This window comes from Saccopteryx bilineata, chromosome 7 (genome assembly GCF_036850765.1).
Source record: "Saccopteryx bilineata isolate mSacBil1 chromosome 7, mSacBil1_pri_phased_curated, whole genome shotgun sequence".
Lineage (NCBI taxonomy): Eukaryota > Metazoa > Chordata > Mammalia > Chiroptera > Emballonuridae > Saccopteryx > Saccopteryx bilineata.
Window position 1 is genome coordinate 60,189,511 of NC_089496.1, and position 25,924 is coordinate 60,215,434.

At 50.2% G+C, this 25,924-nt stretch overlaps 1 protein-coding gene and 1 long non-coding RNA gene across 2 annotated transcripts in view; one reads left to right on the plus strand and one right to left on the minus strand.

The window, feature by feature from the left end:
• The first annotated feature begins 3,362 nt into the window (after positions 1-3,362).
• On the plus strand, positions 3,363-4,661 carry LOC136310376 (uncharacterized). The gene is made up of 2 exons (XR_010726557.1): positions 3,363-4,324; positions 4,384-4,661. It is a non-coding gene; the product is annotated as an uncharacterized lncRNA (long non-coding RNA).
• Positions 4,662-15,540: 10,879 nt separating this feature from the next.
• UBE3A (ubiquitin protein ligase E3A) overlaps positions 15,541-25,924 on the minus strand; it is a 61,810-nt gene continuing 51,426 nt past the window's right edge. The window contains exons 8-13 of the mRNA XM_066238309.1: positions 23,830-24,035; positions 22,798-22,962; positions 21,280-21,435; positions 21,117-21,190; positions 17,771-17,914; positions 15,541-17,070 (exon numbers count right to left, since the gene is read on the minus strand). Of these exons, the coding sequence (XP_066094406.1) occupies positions 16,950-17,070; positions 17,771-17,914; positions 21,117-21,190; positions 21,280-21,435; positions 22,798-22,962; positions 23,830-24,035 (866 nt within the window). The 3' untranslated portion in view covers positions 15,541-16,949. The remainder of the gene's footprint in view (positions 17,071-17,770; positions 17,915-21,116; positions 21,191-21,279; positions 21,436-22,797; positions 22,963-23,829; positions 24,036-25,924) is intronic.

Here is a 25,924-nt window from a genome sequence, read left to right on the forward strand (position 1 = left end):
TAGAACGTAGCAGACGTTTCGTCAGCACTTACAGTTAGTTACATCGGGGTTCATGATACCATTGTGTGTGAATGCGGGGTCTCCATGTGCCCATTGGTCCCCTTTCAAAATCGCCTCGTCCGTATTGGTCCTTCATTTACAGCTCTGTGACCTGAGGGCCCGCCCGTCACGAAAGGTCATGTGGGAGACGGCAGTGGAAACAAGATTCGTGGGTGGTTTTGGAGGCTTGTAGCATTTGTGTCTTGAGCTGTGTGTTCATTAGTTGCTGTGCATGGGTGGTACGAATTTATTGAGCTATAAATTTCTAGTGCACGCCGTTTTCCACATATTGTATTTTAATAGAAAATTTAAAATATCCCCATGAAACTAGTCCAAATACTGGCGAATACATTTTCTCAGAGTGAGTGGGTACTGTGTCATGTAGCCAAACTGAGTACACTAATAAAAACTGTTCAAACGGAAACGTTAATGAGGGTCTCATGGCCGGAACGTCCGAGACTCTGGGGTTGTGTGGGACCCTCCCCAGTCAGTTTCAGCAGGGTCATATTTGGTTATGTGGGTTTTTCTTTTTTTCTTCTTAGTCCTTAGAGTTGTCAATTCTTGTTTAAGAGTGAAGAAATAAGAAAATAGAGCTATAATTTGTGGTCCCAGGTTGAAGCAGCAGATCATTAATAACACAGGTTACAAATAATTTTGATTGAGCGTAGTGTTTACTTAGCTTTAGAGAAATGTGCCCAACAGATGTACAGCATGGACACTTGTCATCTTACTGGTGGTTTTGCACCAACCAGCTTGTGAATTTTACAGCTTATTCAGATGACTGTGTGTTTGTGTGTGTGTGTGTGTGTGTTTGCGTGAACTTGACACAAAGAAATGAGCTCCTTTGCATATATATGAGGTTACGGTCATGGTGACTCACACGTCCATTATCCAGCTGAATTAATTACCCAACTCTGGAGTGAACCCAGATGTCCAGCATTCTCAGTAAACACAGCAGGTTAAATTATTTTTGCTTGAAATATCTCACCATTATCGTACGCCGGCATGTTCTGAACATACAGTCCGTGTGAAGATAAGTCTAAGGCCATGTGCTCCGGGCCTGCCTCTGCGGGGCACTCACGGCTCCCCAACACGAGCGTCTGTGGGTCATGGCAAAGTGAGGGTCATGGAACAGAGACTGGAGTGTGAATTCATGATGCTCTTGGTTTGGCTAAGAGAAAATGGGGGAAAAAACACAGGGCAGTAAAGCATTGGTATGATTACCTTACTGGAAGACTTGAGCTAATACTTTTTTGTGAAAAAGAAATATCGATGGTTGTCCCTAAATAGAAATTTTTAATTTTTTTTTATTATTTATAAAGACAGAAAGTTAAAGAAGTGAGCTGTCAGTGCAGATTACGTGAAAATATGGAGACCGATCAAGTGAGGCCGTTGGTAGGTGGTCACTGGGCAGTAACGTGGTGGTTCCGATGTAGAGGAAATACTGCTTGTAAGACGACAGTTTCAGAAAGCTGGTTCCTGTCTAGTGTCTTTTTGGTGTCAGTTGCTGTCTTGCTCCAGTAATCTAAGTAGTGAGTCTCGCACATCAGTTCCTGTTGGCATTATCTATTCTGTCCACCACTGCCAGTTACCCAGAATGTGCCCTCGCCATAGGGACCTGGGTCTGTGGGAGCGTAGGGGCTTGCCCAGCGGCCAGCTTCAGTGAACCAGAGCACATGTGTTCGGTCTCCTTCATGCAAGCGACAGCTCTGTAGACAGGCAGCCCCGACTCAGAGATGCTGACTTGTCAGGAGCCGACTGACCAAGGTCACAGAGAGGAACGGGTGACTGGAACACTCAGAGGTTACGTCATGACAGTGGGACCAGATTTTGGTGTTTCATTATAATTACTATTTATCTATGTTTCAAATTGGTATTTGCTTTTCTCTCTGCCAGTCCCTCCCTCCCTCCCTCCCCCCCTCCTTCCCTCCCTCCCTCCCCCCTCCTTCCCTCCCCCTTCCTTCCCTCCCTCCTTCCCTCCCTCCCTAATTCCTTCCAATACAGAATGGTTATCAATAATAACAGCCCATTGCCCTGGCCAGTTGGCTCAGCGGTAGAGCGTCGGCCTGGTGTGCGGGGGACCCGGGTTCGATTCCCGGCCAGGGCACATAGGAGAGGCGCCCATTTGCTTCTCCACCCCCCCCTTCCTTCCGTTCTGTCTCTCTCTTCCCCTCCCGCAGCCAAGGCTCCAAAGAGGGCCCGGGCGCTGGGGATGGCTCCTTGGCCTCTGCCCCAGGCGCTAGAGTGGCTCTGGTCGTGGCAGAGCGACGCCCCGGAGGGGCAGAGCATCGCCCCCTGGTGGGCAGAGCATCGCCCCCTGGTGGGCAGAGCGTCGCCCCCTGGTGGGCGTGCCGGGTGGATCCCGGTCAGGTGCATGCGGGAGTCTGTCTCTCTCTCCCCGTTTCCAGCTTCAGAAAAATACAAAAAAAAAAAAATAGCCCATCATAGACCAGTGATGAGCAGCTCCCTATAACTTTGAAGTTCTTCATACAATGGGAGAGCAATAAATTGTTTCAATAAACGTAAAATAATAAGATTACCATAAACTGTGTTAATTTAGTTCCTCAGTGGGATGAATTTAGAAATCAGTAAGAGACATAGCTGTTGACAATTCTTCGAAACCTGACATTGCCGATAGCACTTACAAGCGACTCATTAGTCAAAGAAGATATAAAAAGGAAAACACACAAGATTTGGAACTGAATAAAGGTGAAAACAGCATATTCAAGTTTATGTGATGCAGTTACAGCTGTATTTAGGGGAAGTTAGAGCGCTAAAATGTCTGTGTTAGGAAGAAGAAAGTCCAAAAACCAATGACTTTACAGTTGACTCTTGAACAACACAGGTTTGAGCTGCATAGATCTACTTTTATGTAGATTTTATTCAATGAATATATTTGTAAAATATTTTTGGAGATTTGTGACAATCTGAAAAAAAACTTGCAGATGAACTGTGTAGCCTAGAAAAAAAAATTTTAAGGTATGTCATGAAAGCATAAACTATATAGACTAGTCAATTTTATTATTTACCACCAGAAAAATATGCACACATGTACTATAAAAATTTAAATTTATTAGAACGTAGGCGCACAGACACCCCAGTCGAGAGCAACAGAAACCGCTGTGGAGATGCGGTGTCAACGTTGTAGCCGCACAGGATGAGAAACTGCAGGGCGCACTGTACTCTATCCTGTGCTCCTCGTGCGGCCTCTGGGGCCCTTGTGGGCGCTGCCGGCTCTGCGGGAGCGGCTCTCTGGTCAGCTGTGTGTCACAGGAGAGAGTGACCTCTGTGGTTCTCGTGTATTTCTCATTGTGTTCAGTGTGATTCGTAAGCCCCGAATAACACCACGGGACCCGCAGGAAGTGCCGCTGGTGAAGCTCCCGAGGGACAAGGCGCGGCAGGAGGCGGAGTCGCAGGACGAGGACGGTGGACGAGCGTGCGGCGGGCTCGCCCCACGTGGCGAGGCGGACGGATGCGCACCCTGGGAAGAGAGAGGAGGGACGGCAAAGCCGGGACGGCAGCCTCGCGGGCAGGCACCTTGGATGGAAGGGCGGCTTGTGTGTGGGCGCAGGACGGCTCAAAGAGAAGGATGGTTCTGGAAAGAGGGAGTCAGTGGACGGCGGCATGAAGCGGACGGGAGGCGAGGCAGCCGGCAGGCGGGACGGCCAAGGACGGTTTGATCACTTTGGAAAGAGGTTTGCTTAAAAAAGAAAACGTCACAGTGACAATGGGAGTGGCTTCTGAGGACTGAGGGCCAGCGGCAGGTGTTCGGAAACCGTGGAGAAAGTCACAGAGGAAGGACGGCCGTGGGGCAGGCTGGGGTGCAGGCGAGAGCCCCGGAGGGACCTCTGTGAGCCAGGAAGAAGGAGCGCAGGGCTGGAGGCAGAAGGCACGGGCTCGGTCTACGGGCAGGCGAAGGCGGGCTTGGGTCAGGACTGCCCTCAATCTGTGAAGCCACTCACCCCCGAAGGGAAAGACAGACACCAGCTTGGAAGGAAAGACGGACAACAAGCTTGGAAGGAAAGACAGACGCCAGCTTGGAAGGAAAGACAGACAGCAGCTGCCGGAGTTCTGGGTGTACGAGGAGACCTGGGCAGTGAGAGCGCTTTTTCTGGATGGATTGTACAGACGGAACTCTCTGTCCCTGAAGCCGGAAGGACGTTGCCAGTAGGAGACTGTCTGTTAAGGTTCTTTGGAGAGTGGACAGCACCCCAGCCCAGCACTGCGTGAGTTCAGCACCGAAAGCGTCCAGGTGGCCTTCTGGCCCTCGGACACAGTATGTCCAGTTCAGCCTAGAGATCGGGGGGTCATGGGGCCCTTGAAGGCTCGCAGGGTGGCAGGGAGCCCCAGCAGAGAGGACAGCTTGGAAATCGGAAAGGAGTGCGCCAGGGAGATGCCATCGTTTGTATAGGAAAAGCCGCTCAAGCCACCAGGCCCGAGCCATGGATCCCGCTGCAGAGAACTGTCCAGGTGCTGTGCACGACTTCTCAGGACTGAACAACAGGAGCCATTCAAAGAAATCATGAAAACACTTTGTGGATGTTAAAAAAGAAAGATGTCGGAAGGTGAATGAAAGGGTCTCAAAATATGGGTCTTGGAGAAATTCAAGAGCAAACAGAAAGCGCAGCAGCAGAATTCATGGAGGACGGCTTGGTGGAGAAGAGGTTCGGAACCAGAGCGAGGAGGAGGAGGAGGAGGAAGAAGGCGTGGCAGGACTCGGTCTGAGAGAGGGTTCTGAGTGTGCGAGAGCGACTCTGGCTGCTGTGGAGCTGGGTGCTTCCGTGGTGTGGGCACCGGAATGGAGGCGAGTGGTGGAAGAAGGACCTGGGACGGAATAGAAACATTCTGAGAGGAAGGAAAAAGCAAGATGTCGAACAGAAATGACAGTGTGTTTCCAGAAAGATTCACAGAGTGTCCCCGCCTCCCTGCCCACCTCCTGCGCCTGCGGTGGGAAGAGGAGCGGCCTTGGTGATGAGTGTAGGAGAAGTGTCCTCGTGGGGAACATCGTGTGCAGGACGCCTGGGAGACAGACAGACGGACAGACAGACGGCTGGCCGAGGCATGAGGTGAGTGAGCTTTCACCTGAAACCAACCACCTTCGTTTTCTTACTGTTATTGTCACTCAAAGAATTATGACTGTCCAATACTCTTTTCTCCCTGGTAATGGGGGGAAACTGTATCCTGTCATCACAGGTAAGTGCTTCTTTGAATGTAACAGTGTCTCCAGTACTGTCTTATGAGTATGACTAAAGGCTGTGTGCCATGAACATTCTGTGAGAGCTGCTTGAAGCACCAGGCTACAGAATGCCTTATGCTATCAATAACCATGCATTTCCTTCCATGTTACCTTTTTACTTTGGATGTCGTGTTCGTTACACCTACGACATCTACTGTGTTGTATATTATAATACCAGTTCACAGAGAGATGACTGGTCTTGTAAACGAATGATAGAAACCTACCGTATTGATACAGTAAACCTACCGTATTGATACAGTACAGTGCCCAAAATGCATTTTCTCTTCTGGCTTTCTCAAAACTTGCTTCTTCCCTCTAGCTTGCTTCATTGTAAAAATACAGTCTATACTACAGAGAGCACACAGAATATGTGTCCATAGGAAGTTCATGTCATCTGCAAGCCTCCTGGTAGTGAAGTTAGGGAGAGGGAAAGTGATGCCCAGAGTTTTCACTGCGGAGGGGCCAGTGCCTCTAACCCCCATGTTGTTCAAGGCTCAACTGTATTTCTACCTTAAGGAACTTAAAAAAAAAAAAGCAAATTAAACCAACAGTTAAAAAGAAAGGAGGCAATGAAGATAAGAGTGAAATTAATAAAATTGTGAATGAGTAAATATACAAGGAGGAAAATGAGTGAAATTGAAAACTGATCAATTGAGAAAGAATTTTGGTAAAATTCAAGCAGGACTCATTAAGGGAAAAAAAAAAGGCAAAGATACAAATACCAGTATCTAAAAATGTGAAAGGGAACATCATTTTAGAGCCTACGGATATTACAGTAACAAGAAGGGGGATTTATAAAAATGTGTGTGCATAAATCTCCATATTTATGCTTATCAATTTGAAAAACTAAACGGAAAATTTTGCTGAACACAAACTACCAAAATCCAATCAAGAAGAAGTGTGTTGTCTAAATAACATTTTTTTAATGAAATAAATTGTAGTTAAAATCCTTTGCACAAAGAAACTCCAGGCCCCCATAGCTTCAGAATAAATAAAAAGAATACTAATTCTACAATTGTCTAGAAAATGTAAAAAAAAGGGAATGCTTTCCAATTCATTTTTTTTTTCTTTTTGTATTTTTCTGAAGTTGGAAATGGAGAGGCAGTCAGACAGACTCCCACATGCGCCCGACCAGGATCCACCCGGCACGCCCACCAGGGGGCGATGCTTTGCCCATCCGGGGCGTCGCTCTGTTGCGACCAGAGCCACTCTAGCACCTGAGGCAGAGGTCACAGAGCCAACCCCAGCGCCTGGGCCAACTTTGCTCCAGTGGAGCCTTGGCTGCGGGAGAAGAGAGAGACAGAGAGGAAGGAGAGGGGGAGGGGTGGAGAAGCAGATGGGTGCTTCTCCTGTGTGCCCTGGCCGGGAATCGAACCCGGGACTTCTGCACGCCAGGGCCGACGCTCTACCACTGAGCCAACCGGCCAGGGCTCCAATTCATTCTAAATATAGAGATGGCATTACTCTGATAGGAAAGAAACAGACAAAAAATTGAAAAAAATTTATAAAACAATATCCCTCATGAGCATAAAGGCAAAAAATTGTAATCATATATAGAAACACTTCATGGTCAGTGGTGACATCTGCAAGGCTGGTTTAACAGTTTTTTAAAATGTATTTTTAAGCGACAGTTGACATATAACATTTTAAGAGTTTCAGGTGTACAGCCCAGTGACTAGACATTCTGTACCCAGGAGGCGGTCACCCCACTGCGTCTCACCCACGTCTGACGCTGTGACAGTTATGCCAGTGTTCCTGACTCTGTACCTCCCGTGACCCCTTCTCTGTGACTGGCGGTGTGTAGCTCTAACCCCCACACGGCCACCGTCGGGGTGGTCTCCCTGTGTGCAGGTTTGTCTGTTTTGTTTTTTCATTTATTTAGGTTATTTTTATTTACTTACTTATTTTAGATTCCGCATATAAGTGACATAGTATAGCCTTTGTATTTCGGGACCTGTGTGTGTCATTGAGCGTATTACCTAGGTCCAGCCATGTTGTCCCAGACGGAAAGGTTTTATTTCTTTCTGACTGAGGAGCATTTCGTCGTGTCGAAGCACCACACCTTGATCCTTCTGTCTGTTGACGGGCCGCTTCTGTAGCTTGGTGACTGTAAATAACACTGTGGCGGACCTGGGGGCGCGCACAGTTGCTTTTTTGAAGTTTTTTGTATAAATACTGGGAAGCAGAACTGCGAGGTCACATGGTAATTCCGTCTTCAGTTTCTTGAGGACTCGCTCTGTTTTCCGGTGGCCGCACAGTCTGCGTCCCCCCCCGCAGCGTGGGAGGGCTCCCTTTTCTCCACCCTCGCCAGCACCTGCTGTGGGCTGACTTACTGGCCATAGTCATTCTGACGGGTGTGAGGTGATAGCTCACTGTGGTTCTTACTTGCATTTTCCTGATTGTTAGCAATATTGAATGTGTTTCCGTGTGTCTCATCTGCACATGTTCTTTGGAGAAATGTCCACTCAGGTCCTCAGCCCATTTTAAAACCAGATTTTCTTTTTTAAATCTTGAGGTGTAGGAGTTCTTTAGGTATTAACTCCTTATGAAATACATCATTTAGAAATATCTTCTCCCACTGCAGCAGGTTGGCTTTGGTTTCCTTGCTTTCTCCTAGAAGTTTATGGTAGAAGGGCTTACATTTAAGTCTTTGACCCACTTTGAGTTTATTTTTGTATGTGGGGTAAGAAAGTGTTTCTTTGTTGCTTGTATGTGTTCAATTTTCCCAGCACCGTTTATGGAAGACATACTTCTCTGTTGACTATATAATTTTGCCTCCTTTGCCATAGTTTAATTGGTCATATAATCATGGGGATATTTCTGGGCTTTCTATTCTGTTACATTGATCACTCTGTCTGTTTTTCTGCCAGTACCAGACCGTTTTGATTACTAAAGCTTTGTATATAGTTTGCAATCAGGGAGCATGATGCTTCCAACTTTTTCTTTCTCAATATTGTTTGGCTAGTTGAGGTCTTTTGTGGTTCCATATACATTTTAGGATTATGTTTTCTAGTTCTATGAATGCCATTGGTATTTTGATAGGGACTGCATTGAATTAGTTGCTTTGAATAGTATAGACATTTTAATACTATTCTTTTGATACATAATCACAGTATAAACTTCCCTTTATATTTTCTTTGGTTGCTTTTATCAATGTCTTTTTTTTTTTTTAGTACAGTTTTTTTTGTATCTCCTTGGTTAAATTTGTTCCTAGATAACCCTGACTGGTTAGTTCAGTTGGTTAGAGCATCATCCCAAAATGACAAGGTTGTAGGTTTGACCCCCCCAGTCAGGGCACACACACATGGGAAGCAACCAATGATTGCTCGACTGAGTGGAACAGAAAATGAATACTTCTCTTATCTCTATTGTCTCTCTTCCTTCCTTTCTCTGTCTCTCTAAAAAGTCAATCAATAAATAAAAAGCCCTGGCCCGATAGCTCAGTCAGTGGAAGTCTTGTCCCGGTATGCGATGTGGTGGGTTCAATCCCCAGTCAGGGCACATACAGGAACAAGTTGATGTCTCTCTCTCTCTCTCTCTCTCTCTCTCTCCCTCCCTCCCCCTTCCTCTCTTTCTACAACCAATAAATAAAATTTTAAAAAAATGCAACAGATTTCCTAACATTAATTTTGTATTCTGTAAATTTACAGAATTTTATTAGTTTTGATTGTTTTATGGTGGAATCCTTAGGATTTTCTATGTCTAATATCATGTCGTCTGCGAACAGGGACAGTTATTTCCTCTTCCTCTCCAGTGTTGATGGCTGTTACTTGTTCTTCTTGTCCGATGGCCGTGGCTCTAAGTTTCAAGACTGTGTTTAGTAACAGTGGCGAGAGCGCATATTCCTGATGTTAGAGAAGCTGGCCGTTGGGTGTAGCGATGCTGTGTGCCTGTCGCCTTCACTGCTTTGAGATAAATTCCCCTCTATACCCGCTTAGTTGAAAGTTTTTTTTATCACAAATGGCTGTTGAATTTTTTTTTTTATTGATACTGAATTTTCAAATGCTTTTCTTGCATCTACTAAGAGGAACACAGGGTTTCTGCGTATGTGGGTGATCACATTCACTGGCGTGTGGGGACTGAACCATCCCTGCATCCCTGGGACTGACGCCACTTGGTTATGGTGTTACTGACTGAATTCAACTTGCTACTATCTTGATGTGGTTTTTTAAATTGTATCTATGTTCATCAAAACTATTGACCTGTAATATTCTTTTTTTGTAACATCTGTCTGGGTTGGTGTCAGTCATGCTAACCTTACAGAATGAGTTTGGAAGCTTTCCCTTCAGATTTTTTTTTTGGGGGGGGGACAGTTTGATAAGGAACAGTATTCTTTAAATGTTTGGTAGAATTCACCTATAAAACCATCTGGACTTGATTAGGGTTTTTTTTTATTACTAATTTCTTTACTAGTAATCTGTTCATTTTTTCTGTTTCTTCCTAATTCAGTCTTGAAATAGTATATATTTCTATGCATTTATCTATTTCTTTTTGGTTCTCCAATTTGCTGGCATAGAACTTTACAGTATTCTTTTATAGTACTTTATATTCCTGTGGGGTCGGGTGTTACTTTTCTCATTTCTATTTTATATATTTAGGCCATCTTTTTTTTTTTTTTCTTGATGAGTCTGGCGAAAGGTTTATCATATTTTTATCTTTTCAAATAAGCCCAGATCTTTGTTTCATTCATCTTCTTTTTTTTTTTTTTTTTTTAGTTCTATTTTACTTTCCCCCTCTGATTTCTTTATTCTGCTGACTTTGGGCTTCATCTAGTTCCTTTAGGTGTAAGGTTAGATTGCTTGAGATTTTGCCTGTTTCTTGAGGTGGACCTGGATTGCCACGAATCTTCCTCTTGGAACTGTGCGCACGCCGGCCAGGCTCTCTGGACGTGGGATCTGTGTTCCTAAGTGTGGCTGTCCCTGGATGACCGCAGAAGGACCCTGGTGGGGTGCACATTGTAAAACACATGGTGGAGCCGTCCTGGGTATCATGTCACCTGTGTAGCTGAGGGGGGGAGGGCAGAGTGACAGCTTCCCCTTCGTGTGGGTTTCATGTGAGTTTCATCAGTTTCCTCTGGGTTACTTGCATGGAAACGTTGACGACGCACAGGCGGTTGTGATGAGAAACAGAAAGCCACCTTCTGTACTTAGTGGGGCTCTCCTGTGTGGCTTCAGGGCGGGGCGGCACCAGGACCCGGGACCCAGGGTGGAGGGCTGACAAGGTCTTGCCGCGGACCAGCACGGCTAGTAAGTCTGGGTCCCGAGGGTGCGGAATTAAGAAAATAAACTCACCGAGAAAAGAGGATGGGGCCGGGAGGCCTCTTCAGTGCTGATGGCAAGATCAGAGAGAGCAAGCCCCTGGTCTTTGCTTTATTATATAGCATAGACAATTAAAGCCTTTAATTCAATATACAAATAGGGAAGTCTCTGATACAAAGCCTCTGATACAAAGTCTCATCTGAAGCATAGATTGGATTCCTCATAAGAGTGCACCACCCCACATCATGCAACAGTCAGGGGTGTGGAGAAAAGCTTAGTGTTGAAAAGATCTTAGCATTAAAAGAGTGGGAAAGGCCCAGTCCTAAGCTGAGCCTCAGGCTACGACGATGGGCCAGCCCATCTCCTATAAGGTCTCAGGAACTTAAAGCCACCCACTTACCTGCCACCATCTTAGGAGAGGAAAGTGACTTCCCTCTTCCTGCCACCTTCAGAAGAGCAATCAGTATGGGGGGGGACCCCGAAGCCAGGCCTGGGCGCCCCAGGCGCTGCCTCACCTTCAGGGACACTGGCATTTCTTTTCTTTTTTTTTTTTCCTTTTTTTGTGGCAGAGAGAGGAACAGATAAGGACAGGCAGGCAGGGAGAGAGATGAGAAGTATCAATTCTTCGTTGTGGCTCCTTAGTTGTTCATTGATTGCTTTCTCATATGTGCCTTGACCAGGGGGCTCCAGCAGACCGAGTGACCCCTTGCTCGAGCCAGCGACCTTGGGTCCAAGCTGGTGAGCTTTGCTCAAACCAGATGAGCCCGCGCTCAAACTGGCAACCTCGGGGTCTCGAACCTGGGTCCTCCGCATCCCAGTCCGACACTCTGTCCACTGCGCCACCGCCTGGTCAGGCGGTGCTGGCATTTCTGCGGAGCCCAGCTGGCGGGTCATGGCCTTTGCCGCTGACATTTCCTTCACAAGTGCCCTTCTTAGGAGCCGCAGGGAGCCGAGAGTGGGGGGCTGTCTGGGGGTGCAGACAGCAGGGTGGAGGGCAGGGGCCTCTCTGAGGTGCAGGCTGCACTGGCACTCTGCTTGGCACCGGGGGCCCAGCCGTGAACAGAGTCCCTGCTCGCGAGGGCTCGGTGTCCGGCGGGGCGCAGCCGAGACAGACGCCAGTGACAACTTCTGCGGTCCTGCGGGCCTCGTGTCGTCCAGGGACCACGTGCTCCTGCCCTTCCCTCCGGGGACCCCATCCTCTCAGCCCTCGCGGGTCTGGCTGCGTCTGTGTGCCCGGGGCCTCCTGCTCTTCTCTCCTCTGGAGCCCTTTTCTCGACCCGTGGGGCCGTAACCGCCTCTGGACGCGTCACCCCAACCGAGCCAGGGCCAACTCTCCCCCCGGGTCAGGGCCTGGTCAGTGGTGAGGGAGGGGGGAGTGGGGAACACCACGCAGCGCTCCGCCGTGTCGGGGGCAGGATTGCAGGGGGGGGGGGCTCTCCTCGTTGTGTCTGCCGTGTCCCAAGTGCTTTCCGCAGGTCTAACCTGCGCCGTGAGCGTGTCTGTGACACACACACAGGCGGGGGGGGGGGGGGGGGCGCGGAGTCTGCCCTCTGCCCGGATCCTTATGATGGTTTCCTGGGGTGCGGGGAGGCTGCTGTCAGCACCCAGTTCTCGGGATTGCGAAGTCCGCCCTGGTGAGACGTCAGAACGGCACTTTCTCTGTGACCAGCACCCTCACTCATGCTTGGGCCTTCTTGTGTGGGGGCCCGAGGTGGGGAATGGGGGGCCAATGTCTTTTCTCTTCCTCCCTCTCCTTCCTTCCCAGCAGGACGGAGGGGACTGGGGAACAGGACTCGTGGGAGTCCGGTGCGGGGACAGGGAGACACCAGCGTTCAGGGGGACATGGGGGGGCTTGCTCTCATCAGGTGTGTCCCCCAGGAGCCTGGGTGGCCACTCGCGGGGCCAGAAGCCTCCCGTCCCCTCAGCTGCTGTGTGCCTGGCTCTGGACAGGGAACCAGCCTGTGCAGTGGGCATTGCAGGACAGCCCACAGCCCTCTTAGCCAGTCACACGTGTCCCTTGGAGGGGCCTCTCCCTGTGTCCCCCAACAGCTGAGAGGCTCAGGGCCAGGGTCTCCAAGGAGTTCTCAGGAAATACACCTTCCTGGGTTTAAGAGGAAGGGCAGCCCCCAGCTCATGTCATGAGACCGGTGTGAGTGATCCCACAGGCGCACGAGGACAGAACCAGAGCAGGACAGGCCGGCGTGTCCTGTAGACACAGGTTCTGGACACCTCCCAGGCGACGTCGTCCGTTCACCAGGCGAGGGCACTGACGGCAGAGGGGCTAAGGGCACAAGGGGGCAGCCAGGCTGCACGGGGACCTGGCACAGTGGGCGCAGGGTGCCAGCTGCGAGGCGGACTCGGCAGGGGGCAGCTGGGGGCACAGGAGACGGAAATGAGCCACGTGTGTCTAAGCAGAATGAGAGCGACTGGCTGTTGGCCAGGGAGCTGGGTCTGGAGGTTGCTTTGGGCTCCGGGCTGGGGGGTTCTGGGCTGGGGGGGACACAGGTGAAGGGAGTCAGGTGGGAGGAGGTGCTGGTGGGGGGGGGGTTCACACAGAACGTTGAGGAGCTGAGGGAGGGGGAGGGGGTAATACAAGGACAAGAACAGACCGCAGAGACCTGAGGCGAAGGGGCTCGCTGTCCAGGTGCGCTGACGTAGGGGTGCTGGGGGGACAGTGCGGGGACCCTGAGGTGGGTAAGAGGAGCACCCACCCCCAGAGGGAGCCAGGCAGCTGCACGAGGTCGGGTGCTCAGGCAGTGAGGGCCCCGGCGCCCTGTGGAGGCGTTCTCGGGCACTGTGGGGGGCCAGCAGCGTGTCCCACAGGGGGTCCCTCCTCAGTCGTCCCACAGGGCTTGGGGACAAAGGCCAGCCTCCCTGGTTTGGAGGGGGCGGGGCGACTTGGCACTAGCCACACCCCCCATTTGTCTGTGTGTGCAGAGTGCAGTTGTCACATTAGGTTCAGGTGCACAGCCCTGGGATCGGACGTCGACTTAACTTCCCGAGTGACCACCTCAGGGAGCCCCGTGTGCTCCGTGTTGCTGTCCCCTGTGCTGCACTCGATGCTGCTGACGGCCCTGTAACCACCTCTGCCTGACAACCCCTCCCCCTCCCCCTCCTGGCCGCCACCAGAATGCTGGGTGCCAAGTCCGTCTGCTCTGCTTGTTGTCTCCCCTCTCAGGCCCCCCGGTCTGGGAGGCCCTGTGGTCCTTCCCCGACCTGTCGCCGAGCACAGCGCCCTCTACAGGTGCAGCCATGCTGCTGCGGGGGGCGGAGTCGTGGTCCCTGTGTCCGCACCGCGTCACCTCGATGCAGCTGAGGCTGGTCTGTGGGTCAGCACGCGGGCTCCCCACCGGGACTGCTGTAAGGCTGCAGGGAGCGTACAGTGCACTGGTCTTTCCAGTGAGGTGCTGTGGGCTTCCTGGTATACTGAGAAGTGGAGTTCCTGGGTCCTCCTTTGTCTCTCGGTATAGCCCAGTGCTGCTACCCTAGCGTTCTTTTCTCTAGTTCACTGTTCATGAAATGTCTTTTCCCGGCCCTTCATTTTCTTAGGGGGTGAGTCTCTTGTAAACTGCATGTGTAAAAGCCTTGTTTCGTGACCCACTCAGCCAAAGCGTTGTCTTTTGATTGGAACATTTATTCCATTTGCATTGAAAGTTACTGTTGGTATGTATTTATTTACCACCTTATTATTTGTATTTTATGTATTTTTTCTTTTCCTTAAAGCCCCTTTCCTGTTTCTTGTAGTACTGGCTTGGGGGTGGTGAACCTCTTAAGTCGCTGTGTGTCCCAGAGAGAATCATCCCCAGGACTGGTCTGTAACAACTGTATCGATTCCTTTCATCACCTCCCAGCCCTCTCCCCTCTGGCCGCCAGTCTGTTTTGTTCCTGTTCTCACTGCTTTTCAGAGCCCACAGACAAGTGAAATCGTGTGGTTTGCCTTCCTGAGCTCACTCAGCACAGCCTCTAGCCCGTCTGCACCGCCACAGAAGGGAAACCTCGTTCTTCATGACTGAGCTCTATTCTGCCATCCGCAGACACCCCGGGATTTTACCCACAGGTCTGCTGACACGCACTTACGCTGCCTCCGTACCTCGCGTGTTGTAACTACTGCAGTGAACTCAGGAGTGCAGTTTTGTTTTTTTTTTGAAACTAGTGTTTTGGGTTTCTTTGGATAAATATCCAGAAGTGGGATCACTGGGTCAAAGGCAGCTCCACTGTTAACTTTTTGAGGAACCCACACTGTTCCCCACGGCAGCCAGCACTGGTAAGTGGGCGGGGCGGGGGGCTCGGGAGGGGGTCCCCTAGGAGGGGCTGAGTTTCCATGCTGTCTGTGTGAACATGTTGAAGTGTTCTCTAGTGAAATGTAAACACTGATACTTTATTTGCAAAGAAGCAGTTAGTTTGGTTTGGGGTTCACTTATTTTCTAGAGGTTCCTGGCCACTGTGGAAAGTCACAGCACCCGAACCCAGGGGAGGACAAGCCGGGTCCACAGCTGTGTGTACGGACAGCCCACAGGTGAGAAAAACACGAGAGTAAACTGTGTCACACACAACCGTGAGCCTGCTTCTACCCCAGTCTACACCGAGGGGATTTCTCGGCAAAAGGAAAACAAACCAGCCTCTGTGTCCTGACATCGGGCGCAGTGTGCGAGCTGTGGTCAAGTTTCTGCTGGCTGCTCCTCGTGATCCCGGTCAGCGACACCGCAGGACGGCGTGGACGGCGGGCAGGTGCCTGGGAGAATGGCCGATGGTCTGGTCCCCGGTGCCTCCAAGGCCATGTGTGCCCATGGGTCCTCCCAGATTGTGGTGACAAGAACAGAGGCCTGGTGCGCACGGGTTTCTGCACAAAATTATTAGAAAACGCCCCAGGTTCTTGGCTGATGGTCATTCCACACAGACGGACACAGACAGAGGCCCGTGGGCCCAGCAGGGACCCTGCAGGGGGGAGAACTCGCCCGGCCCAGCCACCTTGCCACACCACGGAAAGCACGGTCTTCTTTCTCCAGATTTCAGGTGAACAGCGTCACAGTTTTATTCAGCATTATGGTACAGAACAGTTCTATAGCAATTACTAAACGAATTAAAGTAATTCCAAAAGATCCTGCATCCCTTCCCATGATCTGAAAGCCGTAGTTTCCTGCCAATCCACTCAAGTCACCGGCTGCCGTGTGGGGACTGGACGAGCAACGCACAAGCCCACAGCGGCTGGAGCTCGTGGTAAAGGACTATCTCGTCTCTCCTCAAAAATACATAATCCTTTTATTTATATTGCAGTAAAAGTGAACGTCATCGACACAGAGGACGGGAAGGGGAGCTACTTAACTTCTGAATGTCCAATAATTTAACCCTACCTGGACAGACCACAGGACGCGAGCGGAGTCTCTAACACTCTCGGAAGTCAGGTTGACTCTTTGGGGACACACGGTGACGGGACTGGGAGCCACACTCCGCTTGCGGGCAGCCTCCCGCCGACACCGAGCGCACCCTTGGCCAGCCCGGCCGCGCGGGACCGGGCCCCACGGAGGGAAGACTTTGGATTGTCTATTTAGAATGCAGGTAATGAGCAATGAATCAAAATTTATTTTAAGTGCACTTTTACATGCTTTTGTGTTTATAAACAACGAACTTCCTAACTTTCTTGCAACAGGCTTGACTCACCATTTCTTTTGGCCAAATGCACTTTCCCAGTAAACGTGACACAACAATGACAACGACACAGGAGCACAGACGCCACCCCGTCCTCTCGCCGGCGCGGAGAGGGCGCACGGAGCGGCTGCCGCGAGACGCACGGACGACACTGGCACGAGGCTCCACCTGCTGCGGGGGCTGCGGGCTGCCCCCCGCCTCCTCCCTTCTCTACTTCAGGGTTTGCACAGAGAACTCTTTGGGGACTAGAACAGCAGCAAATGCATCACACTGTTTTTCAAGACTTCAAGTTTCAAAAGCAAATCTTTTTTTCTTTAAAAAAAAAATACAGTTCCTGATTTGAGTTAGATACAGGGATGAAAAATAGCACATACTTACTTGAAGGTTATGGTCTACCCTCAGTGGTGGTCCTTGCCTTACAAGAGGAGTTTAGTTGGTATATATTTTTTTGTCAATACTCAAAAAGGCTCAACCTCAAGCAGTAATAAACACAAGCAAAAGTGATTTAACCATTAAAATAAATATTCAGAACCTCTCTGTACATACAGGTGAAAGAATGAGTAATACTTTCACGCAGAAAAATAATGATAATAAAGGGTTTGTTCGTAAGTAGCTGACATCTGCTGTTCAGCCCGCATGTCCCCAGTGAAGAAGGGAGGCACAGACACAGGTGACTACTGCGGGTCACTATCTTACAGCCGTGGGTGCTGGGCGCCACTGCCACCTCCCCGATGCGGGACAGTGGCACAATCTCTTCCATCTCCGCACTCCTACAGCATGCCAAACCCTTTGGCGTAAGTGATGGCCTTCAACAACCTCTCCTTGAGTTTTTCTTTGCTTGAATATTCCGGAAGTAAAAGGACATTAAAGCAAGTATGAGACGTCGGTAACCTAGACGGAGAGAAAGGGAAGGAGGTGAGTCAGAGGAAGCAGCTCGGGCCCACAGGACGCTACTTCCCGAGGCCACGCCGGGCATAAGTGCCGAGCACGCAGACAAGCTGTGCGCGTGCAAGACGTCTGTCTGTCTGCACAGCTCCGTCTGCGGGGGGACGGCGGTCACTGAGCCACCACACTCGGCACTGACCTCAGAGCCCCAACCCGCTCGAGAGCGGGGTCATGGGGCAGTGACGGAACTGTCACAGGGAGGTCATGTTCAAATCTGGTTCTCAGGATTCCAAATTGCGCTTTACTCCTTACTGGACATACTGCTAGGGACACGGCTGTGTAAGGAACTTGAGGATGAATGTAACATATTAAATAATGCAGAATGCTAACGGGTGTTTCTACACTGAGCCCGGCGGCCAGGATGCCGCTGACACACAGTGAGCACAGCCCGCATGGTGATGGTGACAGTGACAGTGGAGGCTCCACAGCCTTCGCGGCCTCAGCTCAGCCACTCTACATGTTACATAACGTGGCTTTCTGTGGAAAACTGGGAACCAGAACGGATTCGTGCCAATCTGCAAGACCCGCAGATCAGGCGAGCCCTGCGGTGCTCCTCCCAGGGCTGGGTAAGCCCGTGAGCTGGCGCTCCGTGGACTGGCCCGCACGCGCAGTGGTGCACGGCCCCGCTGCGACCCCACCCCATTACCGTTCCGTGTCGGGGCCGTTTTTGGCAATGATCATCTTCAGCTTCCCCAGGCCGCCCACGGGCGCGCGGTCAGTGCCAGTGGTGAACTGCAAGAACAGCCGCTTCTGCTCATCTGTGAACGCGTGGACGATCTCCCAGAACTCCCTGTGGGCAGAGAGGGGCTGAGCTTAGTGCGGCCGCACTGGCAGTCACAGGCGCGGATGGGGGTTTAGGGTCAGGAGCCCTGAGGAGTCACCTCTGGTCACCTGTGACCAGGAGTCCCACGGGTGTGCATTTATCTGAAGGAAACAATCATTATGTAAACTGTAGTCCATTAGAAATATATAATCGGTAACAAACACGACAAATCCAAGGACAAGAGACCCTCGCCCTCCCTTCTCCCCGTCTGCTGGGGACCAGGTGACAGGCTAGGACACACATCACCCACCCACACCGTCCGTGTCTGACACACAGCAGGGCCCTCCATGCCCTAGAGCACTGGCATCGAGAGCTGGTCCTGCAGGGAGGATGGGGGGGCTGGCCGTGTCGTTCCAGCCTGGCACCCTGAAGGTCTGAGGGCCCTTGTTCTAGGTACTTCCTCTAACAACAAGGCCTGCGCCAGGAGGGGGAGCTGGAAGGGAGCTTGTGGGGGGCCCACGCCTGGTGGTGCCCAGGCACACCTGCACCCGCATTCCAGGGTGCCTGCCGTCCGCCTCCTTGTTCTTACACAGGGATGCAGGAACGCTGCCGTGTGGGGCAATGGATGACCGGTACCTGGGGCTACTCAGCCTATGAAACATCCAAACACACTGAAAACAAAACCTGCCACAAGGAAACCTCAAAGATCCTGACGGTCTCACTGGTGAATTTCATCAAATAGTTAAGAATAAATTAATCCTAATCTTACACTATTTCTGGAAGTACTCTTCAAATCACTGGACAGGCAGCAATACTTAATCAACATACAAGAAAAGGAAATCAAGTCAGTGTTTCTCATGAACAGAGATAAAACAACTCTTAACAGAGTAACTTATTTATACACTAGCCAACATGACTCAGTGAGACTTACCTGGGAAAGAGGCGATCAGCACCACCCAGTTCAGTGGGACTGATCACATTAGCAGAAGGGCTCAGATGGGAATCCCACCACACCTCTAAAGCAGAAACTCACTATTCCTCAAAAGCAGCTGCAGCCCCTGCTCTCAGCCCAGGGGCAGGGACCCTGGTCGCCAACAGGCAGAGCTGGCGGAGTGTCACCAGCAAGGAGACCACGCACATACCTGCTTGAGGCTCAACATGGTCACACGGTGCTTCCCAGGCTTTAAAAATAACATTCCCATTCCTTTATATTACTGGTAAGTTTTAGCAAAACTAAATTTTTATAGCATTGAAAATACAATTCTTCAGTGGTGTTCCATATTATAATGTTACGCTGGTCGTTTTTAGTTGAAATGTATCATAGTTTCAAAGTTTTTTATTCATTTCACTTGCGTGACTTCTGAATACAGGGAAACACGGAGATGCGCCCGTGTCCTGCCTGAGCCGTGTGGCTCGGAGCCGCTGGGACGCTTGGGGACCCCCTCCCCTCACACCTCCCCATTCTTCGTGGATCACCTGGGACCTCAGGCTAGCAGCACAATGTAAGCTCAAAACTGCTGCTAAAGTGGCCAAGTGCTACTAGGAAGAGGAAATACCAGTAACTTAACAATCTATTTTAAAGTACTTTTTCTAGACACACACGCATTCTGGGGTGCACACACTGGGTTGCGGGCAGTGTCCTCCAGAGCACGCGTGCAGGGTAGGATGCATGTCCCCAGCGTCCTCGCCTCGCCTGCGTGGGCACCACAGCCTCGGGGCAGGATAGCGCCCCCTGGAGGAGAGAGGACGGAGCGGGAGAGACGGGGCACCTGCCTCACCGGGGGCGCAGCGGACACGGCACAAGGGAGGCAGCAAGAGCTCAGAGCAGAGCTCGGGGGGCGTCTGCCCACCCCCCTCTAACCAGCATGAGCACCAGCCACACGTCACCCCGTGTGAGGTCATTCACACCAACGCAGAAGAAAACATGTAACTCATATGAAACACTTCATTCAGGAACAGATCAGAACAAGTGACTATTCTAAACCCGTTTCTAAGTCTAGAGGCTGAGAATCTGTGACTCTGCTTATTGGAGGCGATGCCCAAAGACAGGCCTACGCGTGAAGCACACGTCCCTCTGGGGACTATGAATGGGAGGACACCTGCCAAGGACACATCTGAGACAGGGTCACAGCCAAAACACACAAATGACTCGTACATTTAAACAGCAGACCCTCTCAAAAAAAAAAAGGGGGGAAAAAAGCCAATTTAAGACAGGCAGAGGACCTGAGCAACCTCTGTCCACACAGAGGACGTTCCGCTGTCTGACAGACACAGGAGAAGACACAACATCAGGGGTCACCAAGGAGACACAGAATCAACCTGCCCCATCGGAATGGCTGTCCGACAACCAGCACAGGCAAGGGTGCGCAGAGGGAGCCCCGTGCACAGAGGGGAGCCCGTGGCCTGCTGCAGATGCGGCTGGGCAGCGGCGTGGACAGTCTCAAAAAGTAAAAACCAGAGCTGCCCGCTGCCCCACAGGTGCAGTCTGGGTCTCTGCCTGATGAGAACAGCCCGGGACGATGCCCACGGCCTCGATCCTCAGAGCAGCACTGCGGACGGGGCCAGGCCGCTGACACAGAACACGCGACCCGGCTCTCACACACACGCTGACACACAGAACACGCGACCCGGCTCTCACACACACGCTGACACACAGAACACGCGACCCGGCTCTCACACACACGCTGACACACAGAACACGCGACCCGGCTCTCACACACACGCTGACACACAGAACACGCGACCCGGCTCTCACACACACGCTGACACACAGAACACGCGACCTGGCTCTCACACACACGCTGACACACAACACGCGACCTGGCTCTCACACAGCACCACACAGCTCGGCCACAACAGAGTGAAACCTTCCTCTTTGTGACAGCGCCGCGGGCCCATGGGTGAAATAAGAGGGAGACGCTGAATGACCTCACCGAAGTGAGAAACCTACAAACAAACCAGGAACAAGCTCACAGCCTGGTAGCTGCCGGGAAGTGGGGAGCCACAAAGGACAGACACCCCATTGTGACCGCATGGCTTGGCAGACACGGCCCGGGGACAGTGCCGGGTGGGTGCTGGTGGACTTCCTGTGGGGTCACTCCCGGAGTCCTACAACTGTCTAACCACTAGGTTGCACACTGAAACTAACAAGCAATGTCAACTAGAATAAAAAAACAAAACTTTAATTTTAAATAAAAGGACAGTCATTAAAAGGAAAACTCGGCCTCACCTGATGAGAACAGAGTCCCTGGTGTAGCCACCATCGTACTCCGTGGTCTCTTCCAGGGCTTGGAAGTCTAGATTCTGCAAATTCAAAATCAGAGGTCTTCACCCCGGCACGCCACAGCCCCGCCCACCACGCCCACGCCGCGCCTGCACACACGCTCCCTTACCCGGCTCCCGCAGATCAGCAGCTCGATCTCCTCCGGTCTGAACAAGTACTTTAAGGGGGACTCGTTGGTCACCATGTGGAAACCTCTCCGAAAAGCCTTGAACTGTTTTTCTACCGACTTATTGAGGATGTAGTCAGAATAGAGATTGACAAATTCCTGCAGAGGACACCAACCACAAGAACGTCTTACACGCTACATGAACAAACTCAACAGACAGCCGCACTACAGGGCTTTTAAAATTACTTTTCTATTTTCCCATAACAAAAAATACTCAAGAATATTTTTAGAATTCAAATTCTATACTTAGAAAAACAAAAAAATACTTTTAACCTTTCCACGGCTCTGCAATAGCAGCGTTAACCTGCAGACAGGCCACATACTTCAAGTAACGAATACAAGTTTCCATTTTGATAGTTTATAAGACAAAACAGTATCAAAGCCAGTGTGCGCGCAGGTGTGAAGTCCACCCCCCCAGGTGTGCACACACAGGCGTGCAGAGCCCACCGCACAGGCCGGGGCGGGCAGGGACACCGCGTTCTGTGTCCAGAGCGTCCAGGAGCTGCCTGTGGCCTCAGCTCAGCGACAATTTGCTCCACTTGACACGTGAGCTCCTAAACCACCTCACGAAAGGGAGATGCACTCTCCATCTAGTACTTTATCAGAAGCTATAACACTGTGAGTGTGTCTGTGAGGGAGCTGTGTGCACACATCCCGACTATCCTGCTGTGTTCTCCGTTATACTCCCTGCTTTCCAGATGCTCACCTTTCTAGTCAACAGAAAACACCATGTGATTCCAGGTGACTTCTTGGAAGTGTCCCTAAGCTGCATGCATGTGTGCACTGACGTGCGACTGTCCTTGTGTGGAGACAGGGACCGTCCCGAGGCCCCCACACGCCCAGCCTGGCTTCCACCACCGCCACACGCCGCAACCCCTCGCTCCCTGAAGGCCAGTGCCGGCCCACAGGTCCTCACACCAGCCACACCCAGATGCGGCCACACTGGCCACTGTGCTCACGGGGACCTGGGTGCCTGACCTCTGGGGTTTCGGCGTGGACTAGACTAGAAGCTTCTTCTAAAATTATAAGCAGTACATAATTTGAAAGTCTGTTCATAAAGAGACCAAGACAGTGATGTAGAAACAGCCCTGGCCGGCTGGCTCAGCGGTAGAGCGTCGGCCTGGTGTGCAGGGGACCCAGGTTCGATTCCCGGCCAGGGCACATAGGAGAAGCGCCCATTTGCTTCTCCACCCTCCTTCCTCTCTGTCTCTCTCTTCCCCTCCCGCAGCCGAGGCTCCACTGGAGCAAAGATGGCCCGGGCACTGGGGATGGCTCCTTGGCCTCTGCCTCAGGCGCTAGAGTGGCTCTGGTCGCAGCAGAGCGACGCCCCGGAGGGGCAGAGCATCGCCCCTGGTGGGCGTGCCGGGTGGATCCCGGTCAGGCGCATGCAGGAGCCTGTCTCCCCGTTTCCAGCTTCAAAAAAAAAAACAAAAACAAAAAACAAAAAGAAACATCCCCTACCTTCCGGTTCTCATTTGTGATGGGGATTTTATCACCATTTTCCTTCAGATTGTACATCATGGGGTTCCCAAACAGGTCCGTCTGGGAGATCTGGAACGTGATCATCATGTCGTCCTCCACGTTCCCCTCGTACCCCAACAGATCTCTCAGGCTCTGGTAGAGCACCTAGCCGGACACAGGGGGGGACACAGGGGGGCACGGTCAGCACACACAGCACAGAGCCAGAGCGCACCATGTGCAGCTCTTCTCGAGAGAACACCCTGACAGTACGAGCTCAAACCCAGCTAGCAAACCCTGCCCCCTACTAGTCCACAAAACTAGAGGCTCTGGCTCAGCGGTAGAGTGTCGGCCCAGCGTGTGGAAGTCTCGGGTTCGATTCCCGGCCAGGGCACACAGAAGCACCCATCTGCTCCACCCTTCCCCCTCTCCTTCCTCTCTGTCTCTCTTCCCCTCCCGCAGCCAAGGCTCCATTGGAGCAAAGTTGGCCCGGGCACTGAAGATGGCTCCATGGCCTCTGCCGTCAGGCGCTAGAATGGCTCTAGGTGCAACAGAGCAATGGCCCAAGATGGGCAGAGCATCGCCCCCTGGTGGGCGTGCCGGGTGGATCCCGGTTGGGTGCATGCGGGAGTCTGTCTGACTGCCTCCTCGTTTCCAACTTCAGAAAAACACTAAAAAAAAAAAAAAAACTAAACTAAAGGCTGGGTCACTGCCAAGCCCTCCACTGGGAGAGTGCAGTCAGCACTGTGGCCCGAGTCACGACTCTGGGGACTTGGGGACAGCAGACACACCACAGGCCACCACCAAGCCCCTCACACAGGACAGCGCCCACCTCACCGGGCAATCTCACCACTCCATTAAAAATCAAACTGACCCGATGTTTAAGAACCCTACACAGTCAATGTCATAAAGCCTGCTGCTGACTGGTCTATCTATAAAATTTCCCCTCTGAGGTTTTAAAAGTGTTCAAAGCACTTCAGACAACAGTAAAAAGATTCAACAACAGTCACAAAGGTAGTGAGAGGAAAGACTTACGGGGTGAGAGTCTCCAAGGTCTCGGAAAGTTCCTTTTTTCCCCATTAGCTTCCTGTAGACAACCATGGGAAAATGCACATCCAGTATACAGTTATTGTAAATAGCCAGACCCAGAACAATGCCAATCAGAGTGAACTGACCCTCAGTTTCAAAAGAGGAGGGATTAAACCAAAACAACTTTGTGGATTCATCATATGTGAACATACCTACAAGAAACGATTTTTAAAAACACATTACTCTTGTATTTTATTAAAGACCAACGAACAATACAAATACAAAATAATGAACACAAGTCAACTTATTCGCAATAGGTTATACAACATTTTTTTTCTTTATTGCATTAGCACTTGAGAAACCAAAGTTCAAATACATTATAAACTGTGGCAAAGGCAGGACTCTATATATTTAAAGCCAAAGAAACAAAGTAATAAGCACTTTTTCTGGCATTTTCCAAGAAGTGTGAGGATATGTTCATTAACTGCAAGTTCTCTAATTTTCTATGAACACAAATGCATGCATGTGCAGCCCTACTTGACCGAATCACTGGAAAATGCAAAAAAAAAAAAAAAGTTATCATATTTGAAAATATTTCACTTATAAAAACATTTAATCCATACATCCTGTTTAAAAATTTGGATTTCTTTAAGGAAAAGTTTGTTTTATTCAGAGCTGCACATGGTCCCAAGAAGGGTCCCAGCACCTTTCTAACCGAGTCCGGCGAGGCCAGACACACTCCACGGACTCGGCGTGTCCAGAACTCAGCGCTGCTTCACACGCATGTAACCGTGAGCAGCGAGCACAGCACCAGTGTGTCTGCAAGCCTCTCTCGGGCTCCTAGGGTCTCTGCTACGCAAAACACAAGCTTGGGCACCCTCTTTTGTGTCACTCATTTAAAAATAGAAATCTTTGGGTTTGCCTACGTAAATAACCATTAACAAGGCAGAGTTACCTTCCTCCCTTTAGAGGAACATCCAAGGAAAAGGTTAAAAAGTCTTGTAATTGAATTTGCAACTTTATTTTACTAAAATGGTTTTCAGTAGACACTTGAAAACCAAATAAAAACAGTGTAAGAATTAGATCTAACAAGGGGGAAGGGGAACAACTAGAACACACTTCAGGGATCTGTGCAGCACACAAATTAATTTTAAGATTTTTAACAGCTTAAAAATAGTTCTTGATTTTTACTTAGAGTTCAATGTGAAAGGAACTTTAAAATGTCCCATTCATCACAAGAGCCTAAATTAAGCTAGGACATTGTTTTAATGCAATTTAATGTTCCTAACAGTTTGAATATTCACTTTGTACTTGAATTTCACAGTTCACATTTAAACTTTTCTTACAGGCCTAAATTACTACACACATCAGCATACTAAAAGATTCTCTTAGTTAAAAATATAGTATTAACAGAATCAAAACCAGTCTAAAATAACTGCAAATTAATAAATTTGATGCCGTTTCACAAATGTGTATGCCTTTGGTCTCAAAAGCAACAAACTACAAATTAATCATAATTAATAAGACACAGGTCACTATTCTCATCTCTGTGGGAAAGATAACTGGAAGCAGAAGGAGATTCCACTTTGGACACATTTTTTTCAGATATCAGGATAAAACACTATGAAGGGGTGTGGCTCTTCTAGAATTTTCTTTTTTGCTATTTCTCTGCCATCATCTCAGTTACCGCACACCAAGCAAAATGTGTCGTGTTTTTCTTAGAAGCATTCTGCATGTAATGTAAATATACTTTATCGCTAATGTTTAACATTTCTAGTTGCCTAAGAATCTAGTTTTAAAGTTTGCCAAGTTTACAAAGCTGGCACATTAATTGTCTCAAAAGGGCATGGTTTCATGTGTCTTAGTTTACTCTGAATACATTATATACAAGTGAGACAGTCTTCTGATTACTAATTAACATTAGCTAGGATACAGTCTTACCACAGCTCTATTTGTCATGAACTCCACATGTCTAGTTCCAGTTACACACACACGGCCCACGGAGACCCGGCACAGAACAGCGGACCCCTGTGCACACGGAGCCTGGACTGTGCAGGATCCCACGGCCCCCCTCCCGGTTCTGAGCGCACGACCGGGGCCA